We start from the raw sequence: 18575 nt of genomic DNA on the forward strand, positions 1-18575 counted from the left end.
CGTCATGTTGTTGGCCTTGGCATCTGCAAGGCGGGTGTCTGAATTGGTAGCTTTGTCTCACAAAAGCCCCTATCTGATTTTCTATGTGGATAGAGCAGAGTTGAGGACAACCTATTGTGGTGCCTGTGGCTACGGGAGACTTGGAGGATTCCAAGTCCCTTGATGTGGTCAGGGCCTTAAAAATCTACGTAGCCAGGACGGCTCGAGTTAGGAAAACAGAGGCACTGTTTGTCCTGTATGCAGCCAACAAGCTTGGCGCTCCTGCTTCTAAGCAGACTATTGCTCGCTGGATCTGTAACACGATTCAGCAGGCTCATTCTACGGCTGGATTGCCGTTAACAAATTCGGTAAAGGCCCATTCCACTAGGAAGGTGGGCTCTTCTTAGGCGGCTGCCCGAGGTGTCTCGGCTTTACAGCTTTGCCGCGCAGCTACTTGGTCGGGTTCAAACACCTTTGCAAAATTCTACAAGTTTGATACCCTGGCTGATGAGGACCTCATGTTTGCTCAATCGGTGCTGCAGAGTCATCCGCACTCTCCTGCCCGGTTGGGAGCTTTGGTATAATCCCCATGGTCCTTACGGAGTCCCCAGCATCCTCTAGGACGTAAGAGAAAATAAGATTTTAAACCTACCGGTAAATCTTTTTCTCCTAGTCCGTAGAAGATGCTGGGCGCCCGTCCCAGTGCGGACATATTTCTGCAAGGCTTGTATATAGTTGTTGCTTACATAAGGGTTATGTTACAGTTAAGATCAGTCGTTGGCTGATGCTGTTTTGTTCATACTGTTAACCGGTTGCGTATATTCCAGGTTATATGGTGTGGGCTGGTATGAATCTTGCCCTTAGATTAACAAAAATCCTTTCCTCGTACTGTCCGTCTCCTCTGGGCACAGTTTCTCTAACTGAGGTCTGGAGGAGGGGCATAGAGGGAGGAGCCAGTGCACATCCATTCTAAAGTCTTTAGAGTGCCCATGTCTCCTGCGGAGCCTGTCTATACCCCCATGGTCCTTACGGAGTCCCCAGGATTCTCTATGGACTAGGAGAAAAAGATTTACCGGTAGGTTTAAAATCTTATTGTTTGAGCCCAAAATTTTTAACAAAATAAACACAACAAGCAATGTTTTACCATGTTATAGATCTATGTAATAATATATAATTAGTGTTTCAGCTAGGGTGGCCAATCTCGGGATCTGCGGGATCCCGACCTAAAATTGGCCGGGATTCAATCCTGGGATTGGAGCTTCCAATCTCTGGGATTTCGGGATTGGCCAGCAGGCTATTTTTGGTTATGTTGGCCAGCGTTGAGCGTCCTCAGGACACTCGGACACGGCCCGGCTCCCTGTGCTCGCCTCCCTCGGCTCTGGTGTGGCGGTGAGATCTGGCGGCTGCGCAGCGTGACCTCTGACTCTGTCACGCTGCGCAGCCACAGGACCTCACCGCCGCACTGCCCACCCAGCCGCCAGGACGCAACGGAAGTGTCCCGCCCACCCGGTGAGATTGTTGTGCTTTATCTGACCTGGGCAGTTCCGGAGAGGGAGTCGGAACACTGAATTACAGCCAATCCCGGTAATCCCGTGATTGAACATTTTTCAATCCTTCTTCCCGGGATTGAAGAAATGTCCCTGGATTGGCCACTCTAGTTTCAGCAGATTTATACTAGAATAACTGCAAGATTGTGATCAGTCTGTGACACCTCTTATGCTTTCCTTTCCAGTGATGCTGCTTCAAATTACAGCCCAGATCCTCCGGTAAGAGAACGCAATGTTGTTGTCATTTTTTCTTCTGAGTCTAAGACAGGCCTATAATTGTCCGCACATTACTAGAAGGTTATTATATGGTCGGCTGCTTAGTTTAGTAATAAGATGCCACCATCCAGCCACAGGCTGATCTATTACATAGACATTGTGAATGCACTGTGCTTACCCTGTGACTCAATGTTCTGGTCCTGTATGGAGGGGAAGGTAGCGCATCTTACGGTGGACTCTGGGGTGTAGAGGTGCAGTACAGAATCTTGGGCACCATAGATCTAACTACAAAGGTAGGGACACCGATCCAAACAAGGCAGGAGATAATGCTTCCCTTACTGAGGCCTGCAACAGAAATAGTAGCAGACAGCAGCGCTGGCTGAATGTTGTCTATTGCTGTCTGTGGACAGCAGGCCTGTAGTACTGCAACTTGCTGTGAATGATGTGTCTGCTTTGCAGTGCACTGCAGCTGTTCATCAGTTGGGGAGGATCAGTAGAGTACGTCCAGGGTTTGGGTGGGGAAAAGGGGCCTTGGGGTTCTACTGTGGCATCATCGGGTGAGCCACTTTGGCCATTTGGCCTGGCAATGCTGGTGCATGACCTTGTATGGTTCGGTCTGCTCTCCTCAAGTGAGGATAATGTAATCCACCACCTTAACCTGTCTGCGGAAGCGTCAGACTCCAGCTGCACTTATGGCTTGGGAAGTCAGACTCTGAGGAGTTCTCCCAAAATGAAGTTCAGTCCTAGAGGTTTTATTACCCTTTTGTGGGAATTACTCCTGGAGTAGGAGATTTAGTGGCAGCCCTCTGGCAGGTACTAGATCGTGGACCTCACAATTCTTAATTGATGAGGAGAAAGAGAGAATATTTCCTTTGTCTACTTACCTAGCTGAGGTCTCAGGTCCTGGAGTCTCATGGTTAAGTCATTAACTTTAGAAGGTGACGCGGTCCGAATCCCGGCTGTTGAAATCCTGACAGTCTGAATGTCCGCAGCAGTTTCCTGAGGGTCAGGATCCTGACTGTAAGGCACTAGGGATGGGGTTAGGCTGTGAGATTGGTGGGTTAGGGGTACGGTTAAAATACTCACCGGGATCCATTGGGGTTTTGAAAGTCTGGATGCTGCTTCCAAGATTTCAACAGCTGGGATATGGATACCATCGCTTCAGGAGATCCTCCTGACTCTTTTTCCGTTGGGTAAGCTCTAAGAGTTTATCCATTGGGACACCCATCAGCAAAGGTGTTCTTACCAGAAAACTTTCTCTCCTGTTAGCTTGGGTCTGCTCTTCACGTAATGGTCCTATGTAACTTGATTTCATCCTTGAAGCTGTGCAGTCTACATAATCCAATTTGAGGGTGTTCCAGATTGAGACAATTTTGTAATAGATCTGATTTACCGTAACTCCAACCTCAAGACAACTTTTCAGATTAAAGTGCATCTATCATCGGTGACTGTTCAACCTCCGTCCACCTTGGACTGGAAGGCTGTGTCAACTGATACCAGCCTTCAAGGCTGTAGTCCCATCACTCTTCAGTACAGTCAGTCAGAATTAAAGGGGAATACTTGGCTTAAACGTAATGTGCTGCAATGCAGAGTGGGTTCCCTGGCTGTGCAAGTTTCCAGCAAAGCCTGTGAGGGAAGCAGCCGAAGGTTGGTCATCAATTTTCATCCTCAGGGTTAGAAACTTAGAAGCTATTGCTCAACAGTCAGTACCTTTTACTACAAATAATGATCTCTTCTCAAGGAAGTCATTCAAGCGGATTGCGGACAGTAGTGGCAACTGCTGAGTCGCATAATAGTGTATTGATTTCTGTTTAAGGGACCCCAAGTAATTGCTGCTGGGTTGGGTACACGTTTTAACCCTGATGACCTTTTAACTGTTGACCTTATGACCTTTTGGTTGTCAACATTTTGGGCCTAATTCAGACTGGATCACTGCAGCTCCTATGTGGAGTGGGTGCACTGCGCGTGCGCACCCTGGGAGCCCAGTGAGATTCTACAAGCATCTCAGGGCTGCGATTGCCTCTGCCTGATTGATAGGCAGAGGCTGGAGGGGGCATGCCAATTGTATTAGAACGCCGTTGGTGGGGCGCGGTCCAGACAACGGAGGTGTCGCTGGACCGTTGCGGTGGCTGCGTGACCACAGCTGCTGTGACCCGGGAGGCAGCGAGTAGCGGCCTGACAGTGCGCAGGAGCAGCCCAGGCAGGGAGCTACTCAGCGGGTGCAAATGCGCTTTTGCACCCTTGCGTGAAGGGGGGTGGGTATGGCCATACATGTGGGACGGCATAGTCCTGTGCTGGGCGTCCCCCGCATGTCTGAGAAACTGATCGTAGATGTGCTAAATTTGCCACCTCTACGATCAGATCTGAATTACCCCCTTTGTCCATGTCAACATTCTGACAGTTGATATCTTGGTGTCTAAGTTTTGGCTGTCTAAGATATGACTACATCCCATTTCTGCTAGAGGTTATGCCCTTTGCTATACCCACTCTCCTGTCATGGGTGTTCTGGTGAGGAAAAATGTAAGAGTGTTCAGGGGATTCTCGTAGGATCCGTTTGGTACCCAGCAGGGCAGAGAGACCATACTGTGGATCCTGCCTCCATTACCTGTTCTCAAGCCCCTTTTTCACAAGGGTTTCCTTAGCTGGCTTTAATGGTGTGGCTGCTCTAGCCCTGATCTTTAGAGGCCATATGTTTTCTGTTAGTGTTTCGGGTTAGGAAGGTTCTTGTGGTCAACAGTTTTCCCCGCGCTTGGAAGATCTACATCTTCTGGTGTGAAGCGACCGGGCCAGTAGGGAAATAGTGGGGGTGAGCCTGAGGTTTTGGAATTCTATTTAAAATGCTGAATCTCCAGTGCTACAACTGTGTATCCAGTGTCGCCCATAGAATTCATACTACGCATGATCAAAAATCCAATTTTGTGGTACAAAAAAAAGTAACATTGGCCGTTTTACTTTCCCTGTACCGGGTCTTCATTTCCTTCCAGTAGACCAAAAAAGTAACCACATGGGAGTCTGATCGCAACGCCAGCCTGCGCTATGTGAAATTTCTTCTGGGCCCTATGGGAATGTTGCTGCCTGTACAGAGATGTCTATGGCGCAGGCATCACTCACTCATCTTCTCTTTTTTAATATAGGACAGCAGATTAAAGACACTTCTGTGCATGTGTCCAAACATTAATCTTTTCGCTTTTTGGGGTTGACGAAGAGTTGTTTCCAAAATGTGTGGAAATTCGAAAAATGGCGTATTTCTGCCCAATCTCAAGATGTCCCCATCTCAAGATGTGCCCGAGATTGCGTCTGCAGTGTATGGACTTGGTGTATGACCAGTCATCATCACCAGAGCACTTACAACTGCCTAGGAGTCACCGTCTAACAGACATATATGCTAGTTTCTGCAGTGCCTCATCAGCTGTATTTGCATAAACATGTTATCACTGTATTTGACGCACAGGAAAATGAGAAAATGCAGGTGCACACTCTAAACACTAAGAACACTGGCAATGCCTATTTCGGGGCATCATAATTGGAACACTTAATCTTACACTTCTTAGTACCTAAACTGCTTTTTGCTAATTTAACACTCTAATTACTACTTTTCACCTACAGTATGTAACATTTTTAGTACGGCGCTTCTTATTAATGTAAAACCTTTTAACACTTAGGGGGAGATGTACTAAGCAGTGGGAATAGTGGAGAAGTTGCCTCTAGTGTGATTTGTTGTGGAGGTTGGGTTGTGCTGGCCCAGGGGGTCTCATGCTCTGTACCTGAACATTAGTAATGTTAGGGACCCACCTGTTGAGGTCACCTGGCCGTGGTAGGTGGGGCCCTTGTTGTTTTGGCTAAGAATCTCAAATTTTCTCAATGCTAAATTGCAGAATTTATTATAATTGTTCTTCGTGTTTACAGTGTGTACCTGCATTTATTTTCTTTGTGTGGCACTACAAGTGTCAGCATTGTAGTACCTCTTATGTGAAGAATTAGGGACTTCAGCCCCCCCCCCCCTCCCCCTAATCCATATATATCACTGTGTTTGGCCAACATTAAATTTTACCCCCTCCCTGCCACTTTTTAAGGTTCAAAAATTGTGCATATGGGCATATCAGTGCCCCCACTTTGTGGAGCAATTTCGTGCCAGATACGCGATGCAGACTGGCGTAGCTCTCACTCTGGGTCAGGGTGTTATAACTATAAGCTCATCCTCTCCTAGTCTGTCCTCCATCTGGATCTAGCATTGCCCTACCTCCCTTCACTGCCTAATTCTCTCTCTCCAGCCCCCAAGGACCCATATTTCGACCATTCAAGCAAATGAGAGCGAGGAGGAGCGGCAGTTCCGTCGTCTCTTCAGCCAGCTGGCCGGAGATGTGAGTAATGAGAGTGCACTTTCGGCTTGGCACAGCTGCCTGATGTTGGCACGCGTGATGTTGTCTGAGGGAGAGTCCCCAGCAGTGCACGGCTTTGTTTTCAGTGTTTTACCTGGAATGTCTGCAGTTTCAGTGACCTCTTTGTCTTCATAGGACATGGAAGTCAGCCCGACTGAGCTGATGGGAATTCTCAACAAAGTAGTTAGTAGACGTGAGTATCCCCGACACATGAGCAATGTAATCACTGTCACTGTTTTTTTCCCATCATTCTTGTAGTATACTTTTATAGCTGTGTCTGGAGTATCTACTTGTGTTGCTATTCACAGGTAAAATGAAATATCACTATAGAGCAGGCATTCCCAACCTCAGTCTCTCAGGCACACATAACAGTCCAGGTTTTCGTGATAACCATGCTTAAGCACAGATGGCTTAATTAGCCCCTCAGATATTTTGGTTTTAACCATCTGTGCTGAAGCCTGGATATCACTACAACCTGCAATCTTAGGGCCGGATTCAAATGTTGTCCCCCACCCTCCTGGACGCGATCGCCCCCGCCGGCAGTATTCTAATGTTACTGCCGACTGGCGCGACAAGATCATTTCAGCTTCCGGGTGGTAGCGAGCTGAAATGCGTGTAAAAAGACCAAACCGGTAATTTTTACGATTGCGCCTATTACTTTAGTCGGGTTTAGGTGCTTTGCGTGCCTAAATCTGACTATAATGGGCGCGATCAGCGGAGCAACGGGGGCCATTTGAATATCGCCCCTCTATCTCCCGTCACTTTAGACGGGAGATAGGGGGTGCGATAAGATTTGAATTCCTCCCTTAGTGTGCCTTGAGGACCGAGGTTGGGAATGCCTGCTCTAGACTATTAAATAGTGCCCCCCCCAGTGACCACATTATATTGAAATATTCTAGTTTTGAAGTATAGTTGTAGCATGCTTGCAGAGGAGGCAGCCATTTGGTGTGTTGAGATATTTTGTTCAGACTATAACTCCATTAGGAACACATTGTGCCTCACACTTCAGGGGTGTCACTAGTATATGAAAGTACAACCTATCACCTCTTGAGGAACAGTGTGCCTCACAACTCAGTGGTGTCATTAGTGTATGAGAGTACAACCTATCATTCCATGAGGAACCCATTGTGCCTCACACCTCAGTAGTGACACTAATCCATGAGAATACAGCCATGAGGAATCCATTGTGTCTCACACCTCAGTAGTGTCACTAGTACATGAGTATATAGACTATTTCTCCATGAGGAACACATTGTGCCTCACACCTCAGTGGCGTCACTAGCTTATGAGAATACAAATAATACAATAGATACTGGATGCACCATGCGCTCCTTAGTTGGGACAACGGTGAGTCGTTAGATGTTGTGTTTCAAACAGTCTTGTAATGGTGTCGGGATAGTTCTTCCGTTTATCCACAGAAAAAGCCTCAGAAACAAAAAAAAAAAAAGGAGAGACAGGGAACACTTCTCATAGTGTGCATCAGATGGTCATGGTATGAGATGTATAACACACAAACAAAACGTCCCCTTTATTGGCCTCCACTAGGCCAAATGTCACGTATAGAACAGACAATTCCTCACGTAGCTGTTTTGGAGTTTCCCACCTGAAGACCTCCGCACAATGGTGTTGATCCTAATATGGCCACTCCTTATTCTCCAAATCTCCCGTGTAAGGCCTTGTTGGTCCCAAGGCATAAGCAAACACATGGACAGGATAGATGGTATAACCCGGGTGAAACTGCCCTCCTGGTTGCTCAGCAAAGGATACCTCACCGGCTCTTCCAAAGTACACCAGGGTACGAAGTAAATCCCCCCCCCCCCCCCCCCCCCCCCCCCCCGGTTTGTTTGTGTGTTATACATCTCATACCATGACCATCTGATGCACACTATGAGAAGTGTTCCCTGTCTCTCCTTTTTTTTTTTTTTTTTTGTTTGTTTCTGAGGCTTTTTCTGTGGATAAAAGGAAGAACTATCCCAACACCATTACAAGTCTGTTTGAAAAACAACATCTAACGACTCACCGTTGTCCCAACTAAGGAGCGCATAGTGCATCCGGTATCTATTAAATGCTGGCCTTTGGGATCTCAGCAAACATAATACAGACACCGGGATCCCAATGTTTGGAAGACCGACAGGGGTGACTGCTTGGTGTTCTCCCCCTCCCCTACCCCCTATCCTTCCCTTCCTGCAGCATAACCCTAACTCCCCCACTTAGTGTCTGACCCTAACCACCCCCCGAAGGTGCCTAAACCTAACCCTCTCTCCCCGTAGCCTGACCCTAACCTACCCCCCCCCCCCCCCCCACACACACAGCCTAAACCTAACCCATTCTTCCTTGGGGGGGCAATACTTGCTCTTGGAATGCCGACGTTGATCTCCTGCCGCTTTTGGAGTTCAGGGGTTTGGGTCTGCATCCCGTTGAAGTTTTTGCTGCTAAATGCAATGTTAATGAGAGAGCCCTGTAGTCTGGAGAGCTCATGGTATTACTGATTGTACTGGGAAATGCCAGACGTCACACTTTCTCCAAAAGAAAAGGCTGCTACGTTAAATGATCTTTGTTTGCTCTGAGCTTTTGTGTTCAGTTTTCCAGGGATCCTGTTTGTTAAAGGGACATAAAGAAAATCTCTCCTCTCTCCTTACAGATCAGGACCTGAAGACAGACGGGTTCAGCATTGACTCGTGTCGCAGTATGGTGGCAGTGATGGATGTATCCTTTTACATTACACAGTGTGGGATTTTTTCTTATTTTTTTCTGTTTGGAAATTAGCCAAAATTTATCTTGAACATTCGCTTTTATATTCTTTTTATATTTGTATTCTGAATGGACGTTAAGAGAAGGGGAACTAGGTGTGCTAAAAGCAGAAGGGGGTGGTAGGAGGAGATCTTTAATGCTGGGGAAGGAGCGTTATCTGGCTGGAGGGTAAGAGGTGTACACCGTGAAAAATAAAGGGGAAGGGGAGTGCAGGTAAAGGGGATTGAGCGAGCCAAGATGGCAAGATGAAGTCCTTGAAATTGCGAGTAGCAGGGCCGTTATGTCCAAGCATGATGATGGTGGCGTCGTTGAGGTAACACTGGTCCAGTACTCCATGGAATTACGTAGAAACATTGACGGCAGATGAGAACCATTTGGCCCATCTAATCTGCCCCTTTAAGGGTGTTATTTTTGGTTAGGGTTTGTGGTTAGGGGTTTTGAGTATTGTCAGGGTTTGGATTAAGGCTGAGCGATGGGGTGTTAGAGTAGTAAGATTATTTATGAGGGTTTTGGGTATTAGCGGTAGGGTTTAAGATAAAGGTTTAGTCTATTATTGTTGTTTGGGGTTAGGAATAATAGCAGTTTTATTTATACAGCACACTTTCTCCAATAGGAATCAATACGTTAAATGGTGTGGGTGAAGGTAATAGTGTTATGGTATTAGGATTAAGGGGAAGAGTTAGGGTTATGTGGACAGATACTTATGGCCAGGTCACCAAGGTTCAGCTAGGGAGAGTGGTGGAGTGCCGGACGAACGATATGTTTAATTTGCTGGCTGTAGGCATCCCGGTGGTCAGGATACAAACGCCAGAATCCCGCCAGCCGGAATACTGGTGTTACAGGACTATTCCCACTTGTGGGTGTCCACGATACCCATAGAGTGGGAATAGATCCTGGGGCGAGCGCAGCAAGCCCGCAAGGGGACTCTTTGCGCTCGCCCTGCTGCTGGCATACTGGCTGTCTGTATATTGACAGCCGGTAGCCTGGCCATCGGTAAATCATACTGAATCTGCTACAGTAGGTATCTGCTGCATTAAAGCCCCGATCTTAAAATAAATGAAAACATTTTTATAGATAAAACCCCCCCCCCCCCCCCCATTTATTTGTCTGTAGCATATAGATTTGGAGGGCAGTGGTATACTGTATCGAAATATACACCAAATCTGACTACAGGCTTTTAGCGCGTGGGGTGTAATATCTTTCCAACTATAGGCCTATTTGCGTTTTGCAGTAAATGTGATGTGTAGAATCAGATTGTTCTGCTGTTTCAGTGGAACAGGAGGACATAGTAATGTATGGATAGGAATGAGAGGATATGCCAGTGATGGACGTTCTAGTGGAATTTGCCATCATGAAGAATGGAATTATTATCAGACACATCTGCCACAGGTGGATAAAAGTGACTGGCTACATTTCCTGCATCACAGGTTGAGGTTGGAGGGTTACATTTTGTGGAGGCAGCCAGGAACCAAGTCATGTCTAATGAGTAGTTTAGAAGAATTTGATTCGATTGCACCATATGCAGAAACATTTGGAAAAGCAGGAGCGAATAATATTGCAGTTCTCCGTTCCCAAAGGAGGGTCCGAATGGTGTGCATATTTGGGGGGAGGATGTGTGTGTCCGGAGCCAGTGCCACGTGCTACAAGTAGGAAATACATCCTTCAGCGTTGGGTTGGTGAATGCAGTATTAGTGACGGTTTTGAAGGTATTGATAAATGTCCTGAGCATATCTGTATTAGCGGTTGTAACCCATAGCAACCTCAAATCAGAATCAACCTCAAATGGCAAGTATAGCCAAACACGCTCATCCGAGATACACGCAGTCCTTATGCCTTAACATTACCATACAGAGTGATAGCACTGGCAAATTGGGCTTTGAGGAATTTAAGTATTTATGGAACAACATCAAGAAGTGGCAGGTAAGTGGTTCAGACTCTGCAGCTTCTTATGTACATCTCATGTCTAGGGTTGTTCCTTATTTTTGTTTTTTCCCTTGTTCTGTGTCAGGGTGTATACAAGAGGTATGACACCGACCGCTCGGGAACAATCGGGAGCAGAGAGCTGCCAGGGTCCTTTCAAGCTGCCGGTGAGTATGGTGTATTGGGAACACAAGTCTCTCGTCGTTCCACAGTTAATGACTGTGAAAAGTGATTCTGATCTATGTAATGTGCATTTTTTTATAACTCCAGCTGAATGACCTCCTGTTTTGATGACTGCCAGTAGAAGTAATTGGGAAGCATGCAGTGCAGGTTTATATTTAGTGAATGCAATAATTTTACCCTTTACGTTTACCCACTTGAAATTATTTGTTTCATCCACTAGGGGTCACTGGAGTGCTCTTGGGATATGGACGGTGCGATAGCAGGGATAGACACATTTAAAGATTTAAATGTATAATCCTCCTCCTCTTCCTCCATACTCCCCAGAAGCCTCAGTGTTTTTTTGTGTCCTCACCAGGGAGGACACGTTACTCAAGTCTCCACGACTATGGTCCTCATTCCGAGTTGTTCGCTTGCTAGCTGCTTTTAGCAGCATTGCACACGCTAGGCCGCCGTCCTCTGGGAGTGTATCTTAGCATAGCAGAATAGCGAACGAAAGATTAGCAGAATTGCTACTAAATAATTCCCTGCAGTTTCTGAGTAGCTCCAGACCTACTCCTAGATTGCGATCAGCTCAGTCCGTTTAGTTCCTGGTTTGACGTCACAAACGCGCCCTGCGTTCGGCCAGCCACTCCCCCGTTTCTCCAGACACTCCCGCGTTTTTACCTGACACGCTTGCATTTTTTAGCACACTTCCGAAAAACGCTCAGTTACCACCCAGAAACGCCCCTTTCCTGTCAATCATTCACCGATCTGCAGTGCGACTGAAAATCGCCGCTCGAACACTAGCAAATCTACTAAGTTTTGTGTTAATTAACTTAGCGCATGCGCTCTGTGTACCATGTGCATGCGCAGTTATCAACAAATCGCAGCATAGCGAAAATCGGCAACGAGCGAACAACTCTGAATGACCCCTTATGTTTTTATTTTTATTCACTATGGTGGGGGGGATGGGTTTACAGGCGCTGCGCCGGACACCCTCTTCCCAGACCAGCTGCTGTGGAATTGCTCGGCGGTCAGCTCTTGCTGCCGCCGTCCGGATGGATGGATGTGGAAGGCAGAGGCACTCTTCCCATAACAGGACTACCTTACACTGCAAGCAGCCTCATGCTACACAATCATTAGGGACCGTTTGGGTTGCTGTGGCTAGCGGGGCGGCCAATCATGGGGTTGAATTGTACGTGGCGGTCAGATGTACAGCGCCAAGCCGCGGACATCTCTCTCTGCCACCGCTCCCCAGCACTCATTCACGCTGCGCCCACCCGCATCTAGGCTGATGGCCGCGGTCAGCTCTTGCTGGCTGCCGTCACTGCTCCCCAGCTCTCAGCAGCAGCGCTGTACCGCTGAGACACTGATGTACCCGCGACAGTCGGCTCCCGCCGCTCAGCGCGCTTTCTGGGGGGATGGTGGAGGAGATTTTACTATTTGCAGGAGTACAAATAAGGCTGTCCCTGCTCCCCACGAGGCGAAGCCCCCCGCTGCAGTCAGCGGGGGGTCAGCTCACGCTGCCGACACGGGGGTTGTATTTATCAATCTACATCGGCCACTCTGCACTGGGTAACAGTTGTGTGTTGTATATAATTTTTTTTACGGCCCCAGTCCAGCTACGCTTAATAGTGAGCCTGTATGCACAGGGTGTGTTAAACTTAAGCTTTCCGTAGGTGTCAGTGCTGATTACATACCTATAGGTAAACAGACTATTCCACCCATCCTGAGGATATATTCTGTATATATTGTGTGTGTATGTGTGGCAGGGTCTCATTTTGGTATATGTATATATATGTATATATATATATGTGTGTGTGTATATATATATATATATATATATATATATATATATATATATATATATATATATATATATATATATATATATATATATTAGAAACAAATAAGGAGAGCGCACCGGTAAACGTAAAATCATTCACTTTATATAGAAAAAGTAATATCCACATACATTGCAGTAAAAGTATCCAAACTCAGCGAGGTCCACACGACCATCAGAATTGTGCTCAACCGAGCTGGAACTGTCTCGTCGGCTCCGGACCCGGCGGGTGACGTCACAACGTCCTCAGCAGATAGCCACGCCCAACGCGTTTCGACCTATCACAGTCTTCGTCAGGGGATGTGGTTATTGTGTGTAGGTACGATCTTATATACCCATTCCAACTGATAACAGCTGCATAAAAAGTGTTGTGTTGGCATCGGAGGATCCAAAAACATCTGAATTCTCACCTGTACCAATGTTATCTGTCTTTTTAAACTATGTATTTATAGTTTAATGACGTCACCCGCCGGGTCCGGAGCCGACGAGACAGTTCCAGCTCGGTTGAGCACAATTCTGATGGTCGTGTGGACCTCGCTGAGTTTGGATACTTTTACTGCAATGTATGTGGATATTACTTTTTCTATATAAAGTGAATGATTTTACGTTTACCGGTGCGCTCTCCTTATTTGTTTCTAGCACCAATACCAATTACTCCCTGGCTGGGAGTGGGATCGAGCAGCACTGAAATAACATTAATAGAGACTCTGGAAACATGGACATGCAGCGCAGGAATTGAATCCCGTTTTTTTATATATATATATATATATATATATATATATATATATATATATATATATTTTGCTCTTTTAAGGTCTATCCATAGATTTTCAATTATGTTGAGGTCAGGAGATTGTGAAGGCCATGGCAAAACCTTCAGTTTACGCCTCTTGATGTAATCCACCGTGGATTTTGAGGTGTGTTTAGGATCATTATCCGTTTGTAGAAGCCAGCCTCTCTTTAACTTCAGCTTTTTCACAGATGGCATCAAGTTAGCGTCCAAAATTTGCTGGAATCTTATTGAATCCATTTTTCCTTCTACTCTTGAAATGTTCCCTGTGCCACTGGCTGCAATACAACCCCAAAGCATGATTGATCCACCCCCATGCTTAACAGTTGGACAGAGGTTCTTTTCATTAAATTCTGTGTCCTTCCTTCTCCAAACGTACCTTTGCTCATTCCGGCCAAAAAGTTTGATTTTAACCTCATCGGTCCATAGAACTTTATTCCAAAATGCATCAGGCTTGTCTATATGTTCACTTGCAAACTTCAAACGCTGATTTTTGTGGTGAGGACGTAGAAGAGGTTTCTCTTACGTCCTAGAGGATGCTGGGGACTCCGTAAGGACCATGGGGATAGACGGGCTCCGCAGGAGACATGGGCACTTTAAGAAAGACTTTAAAATGGGTGTGCACTGGCTCCTCCCTCTATGCCCCTCCTCCAGACCTCAGTTTACTACTGTGCCCAGAGGAGACTGGGTGCATTACAGGGAGCTCTCCTGAGTTTCCTAAAAGAGAGTATATTTGTTAGGTTTTTTATTTTCAGGGAGCCTGCTGGCAACAGACTCCCTGCATCGAGGGACTGAGGGGAGAGAAACAGACCTGCTTTAATGTTAGGCTCTGTTTCTTAGGCTACTGGACACCATTAGCTCCAGAGGGATCGGTACGCAGGTCTCGCCCTCGCCGTCCGTCCCAGAGCCGCGCCGCCGTCCTCCTCGCAGAGCCGGAAGATAGAAGCCGGGTGAGTATGAGAAGAAAGAAGACTTCAGAGGCGGCAGAAGACTTCAGATCTTCACTGAGGTAACGCACAGCAGTAACGCTGTGCGCCATTGCTCCCACACAGCACACACAAACGGCAGTCACTGTAAGGGTGCAGGGTGCAGGGGGGGCGCCCTGGCCAGCAATAAACCTCGTTTTCTGGCAAAAGTCTATATATACAGCTGGGCACTGTATATATAAAGAGCCCCAGCCAGGTTTTTAGATATTTGAGCGGGACAGAAGCCCGCCGCCGAGGGGGCGGGGCTTCTTCCTCAGCACTCACCAGCGCCATTTTCTCCACAGCACACCGCTGAGAGGAAGCTCCCCGGACTCTCCCCTGCTTATCCACGGTGAAAGAGGGTTTTAAAGAATGGGGGGGGGGGGGGCACATATTTGGCGCAAAATACATACAGCGCTATCTAGGTAAACATATTGTGTGTGTTTTTTCCTGGGTCATATAGCGCTGGGTGTGTGCTGGCATACTCTCTCTCTGTCTCTCCAAGCGCCCTTGTGGGGGAACTGTCTTCAGATAAGAGGATTCCCTGAGTGTGTGGTGTGTCTGTACGCGTGTGTCGACATGTCTGAGGTAGAAGGCTTTCCTAGGGAGGAGGAGGAGGAGGAGCAAATGAATGTGGTGTCTCCGTCGACAACGCCGACACCTGACTGGATGGATATGTGGAATGTTTTAAGTGCTAATGTAAATTTATTGCACAAAAGATTAGACAAAGCGGAAGCTAGGGAACAGCCAGGGAGTCAACCCATGTCTGTCCCTATGTCGCAGGGACCTTCGGGGGCTCAAAAGCGCCCACTATCCCAAATAGTAGACACAGATACCGACACGTATTCTGACTCCAGTGTCGACTACGATGATGTAAAGTTACAGCCAAAATTGGCTAAATGTATTCGATATATGATTATTGCAATAAAAGATGTTTTGCATATCACAGAGGAACCTGACACGAGGGTACACATGTATAAGGGAAAGAAACCTGAGGTAACCTTTCCTCCCTCACATGAGCTGAACGAGTTATGTGAAAAAGCTTGGGAATCTCCAGACAAAAAACTGCAGATTCCCAAGAGGATTCTTATGGCGTATACTTTCCCGCCAACGGACAGGATACGGTGGGAATCCTCCCCTAGAGTGGACAAAGCGTTGACACGCTTATCCAAGAAGGTAGCGCTGCCATCCCAAGATATGGCTACCCTCAGGGATCCTGCTGATCGCAAGCAGGAGGTTACCTTGAAGTCCATTTACACACATTCGGGTACCTTACTCAGACCGGCTATTGCGTCAGCTTGGGTGTGTAGCGCGGTAGCAGCATGGACAGATACCTTATCAGCGGAAATTGAAACCCTGGATAAGGATACCATCTTATTGACCCTAGGACATATAAAAGATGCTGTCTTATATATGAGAGATGCTCAAAGAGACATTGGTCTACTGGGTTCTAGAATCAACGCTATGTCGATTTCTGCTAGACTAGTCCTATGGACCCGGCAATGGACAGGTGATGCCGACTCAAAGAGGCATATGGAGGTTTTACCTTACAGGGGTGAGGAATTGTTTGGGGAAGGTCTCTCGGACCTGGTCTCCACAGCTACAGCTGGTAAATCAATTTTTTTGCCTTATATTCCCTCACAGCCTAAGAAAGCACCACATTATCAAATGCAGTTTTTTCGGTCACAAAGAAACAAGAGAGTACGAGGTGTCCTTTCTTGCCAGAGGTAAGGGCAGAGGGAAAAAGCTGCACAACACAGCTAGTTCCCAGGAACAGAAGTCCTCCCCGGCCTCTACAAAATCCACCGCATGACGCTGGGGCTCCGCTAAGAGAGTCCGCCCCAGTGGGGGCACGTCTTCGAATTTTCAGCCACATCTGGGTTCACTCACAGGTGGATCCCTGGGCAATAGAAATTGTTTCTCAGGGTTACAAGCTGGAATTCGAAGAGGTGCCTCCTCGCCGGTTTTTCAAATCGGCCCTGCCGACTTCTCCCCCAGAAAGGGAGATAGTGTTAAATGCAATTCACAAATTGTATCTTCAACAGGTGGTGGTCAAGGTTCCCCTACTTCAACAAGGGAGGGGATATTACTCAACCCTGTTTGTAGTCCCGAAACCGGACGGTTCGGTCAGACCCATTTTAAATTTAAAATCCCTGAACCTTTACTTGAAAAGGTTCAAGTTCAAGATGGAATCGCTCAGGGCGGTCATCGCCAGCCTGGAAGGGGGGGATTTTATGGTATCTCTGGACATAAAGGATGCATACCTTCATGTTCCCATATATCCACCTCCTCAGGCGTACCTGAGATTTGCGGTACAGGATTGTCATTACCAATTTCAGACGTTGCCGTTTGGGCTTTCCACGGCCCGAGAATTTTCACCAAGGTAATGGCGGAAATTATGGTGCTCCTGCGCAAGCAGGGTGTCACAATTATCCCGTACTTGGACGATCTCCTCATAAAAGCGAGATCACGAGAGCAGTTACTGAACAGCGTGTCACTTTCACTGAAGGTGTTTCAGCAACACGGCTGGATTCTCAATATCCCGAAGTCGCAGCTGGTTCCTACGACTCGTCTGACCTTCTTGGGCATGATTCTGGATACGGACCAGAAAAGGGTTTATCTTCCAATGGAAAAGGCTCAAGAACTCATGACTCTGGTCAGGAACCTATTGAAACCAAAACAGGTGTCAGTGCATCACTGCACTCGAGTCCTGGGAAAGATGGTGGCATCTTACGAGGCCATTCCATTCGTCAGGTTCCATGCGAGGACCTTCCAATGGGACCTACTGGCCAAGTGGTCCGGGTCACATCTACAGATTCATCAGTTGATCACCCTCTCCCCCAGGGCCAGGGTATCTCTCCTGTGGTGGCTGCAGAGTGCTCACCTTCTAGAGGGCCGCAGGTTCGGCATTCAGGACTGGGTTCTGGTGACCAAGGACGCGAGCCTCCGAGGTGGGGGAGCAGTCACACAAGGAAGAAACTTCCAGGGTCTTTGGTCAAGTCAAGAGACTTGTCTTCACATCAACGTCCTGGAGCTGAGGGCCTTATACAACGCCCTTCGTCAAGCGGAGACCTTGCTTCGCGACTTACCAGTTCTGATCCAGTCAGACAACATCACCGCAGTGGCTCATGTAAACCAGGGCGGCACAAGGAGCAGAGTGGCAATGGCGGAAGCCACCAGGATTCTTCGCTGGGCGGAAAATCATGTAAGCGCACTGTCAGCAGTGTTCATTCCGGGAGTGGACAACTGGGAAGCAGACTTCCTCTGCATCCAGGAGAGTGAGGACTTCATCAGGAAGTCTTCGCACAGATTGCAAGTCAGTGGGGACTGCCCCAGATAGACATGATGGCGTCCCGCCTCAACAAATAGCTGCAGAGGTATTGCGCCAGGTCAAGAGACCCTCAGGCGCTAGCTGTGGACGCCCTAGTGACACCGTGGGTGTTCCAGTCGGTCTATGTGTTTCCTCCTCTTCCTCTCATCCCAAAGGTGTTGAGAATAATAAGAAAAAGAGGAGTACAGACAATTCTCATTGTTCCAGATTGGCCACGAAGGGCCTGGTATCCGGATCTGCAGGAGATGCTCACAGAAGATCCGTGTCCTCTTCCTCTAAGACAGGACCTGTTGCAACAGGGGCCCTGTCTGTTCCAAGACTTACCGCGGCTGCGTTTGAAGGCATGGAGGTTGAACGCCGGATTCTAGCGGAAAAGGGCATTCCGGATGAGGTCATTCCTACTCTGATAAAGGCTAGGAAGGATGTGACAGCTAAACATTATCACCGTATATGGCGAAAATATGTTTCTTGGTGTGAGGCCAGGAATGCTCCTACGTAAGAATTCCATCTGGGCCGTTTCCTTCACTTCCTACAAACTGGAGTGAATTTGGGGCTAAAATTAGGCTCCATTAAGGTTCAGATTTCGGCCTTATCCATTTTCTTTCAAAAAGAATTGGCTTCTCTCCCTGAAGTACAAACTTTTGTGATGGGAGTGCTGCATATTCAGCCTCCTTTTGTACCTTCGGTGGCGC

At 47.4% G+C, this 18575-nt stretch overlaps 1 protein-coding gene across 3 annotated transcripts in view; it reads left to right on the forward strand.

Moving 5' to 3' along the window:
* Window positions 1-18575, forward strand: part of CAPNS1 (calpain small subunit 1) — a 61020-nt gene that overhangs the window by 27688 nt on the left and 14757 nt on the right. For all 3 annotated transcript variants that reach the window (XM_063937979.1, XM_063937977.1, XM_063937978.1), the window contains exons 3-8: window positions 1712-1745; window positions 6014-6103; window positions 6257-6314; window positions 8763-8827; window positions 10724-10792; window positions 10881-10959. In XM_063937979.1, the coding sequence (XP_063794049.1) occupies window positions 1712-1745; window positions 6014-6103; window positions 6257-6314; window positions 8763-8827; window positions 10724-10792; window positions 10881-10959 (395 nt within the window). The remainder of the gene's footprint in view (window positions 1-1711; window positions 1746-6013; window positions 6104-6256; window positions 6315-8762; window positions 8828-10723; window positions 10793-10880; window positions 10960-18575) is intronic.

Source organism: Pseudophryne corroboree, chromosome 8 (genome assembly GCF_028390025.1).
Source record: "Pseudophryne corroboree isolate aPseCor3 chromosome 8, aPseCor3.hap2, whole genome shotgun sequence".
NCBI classification, from domain to species: Eukaryota; Metazoa; Chordata; class Amphibia; order Anura; family Myobatrachidae; genus Pseudophryne; species Pseudophryne corroboree.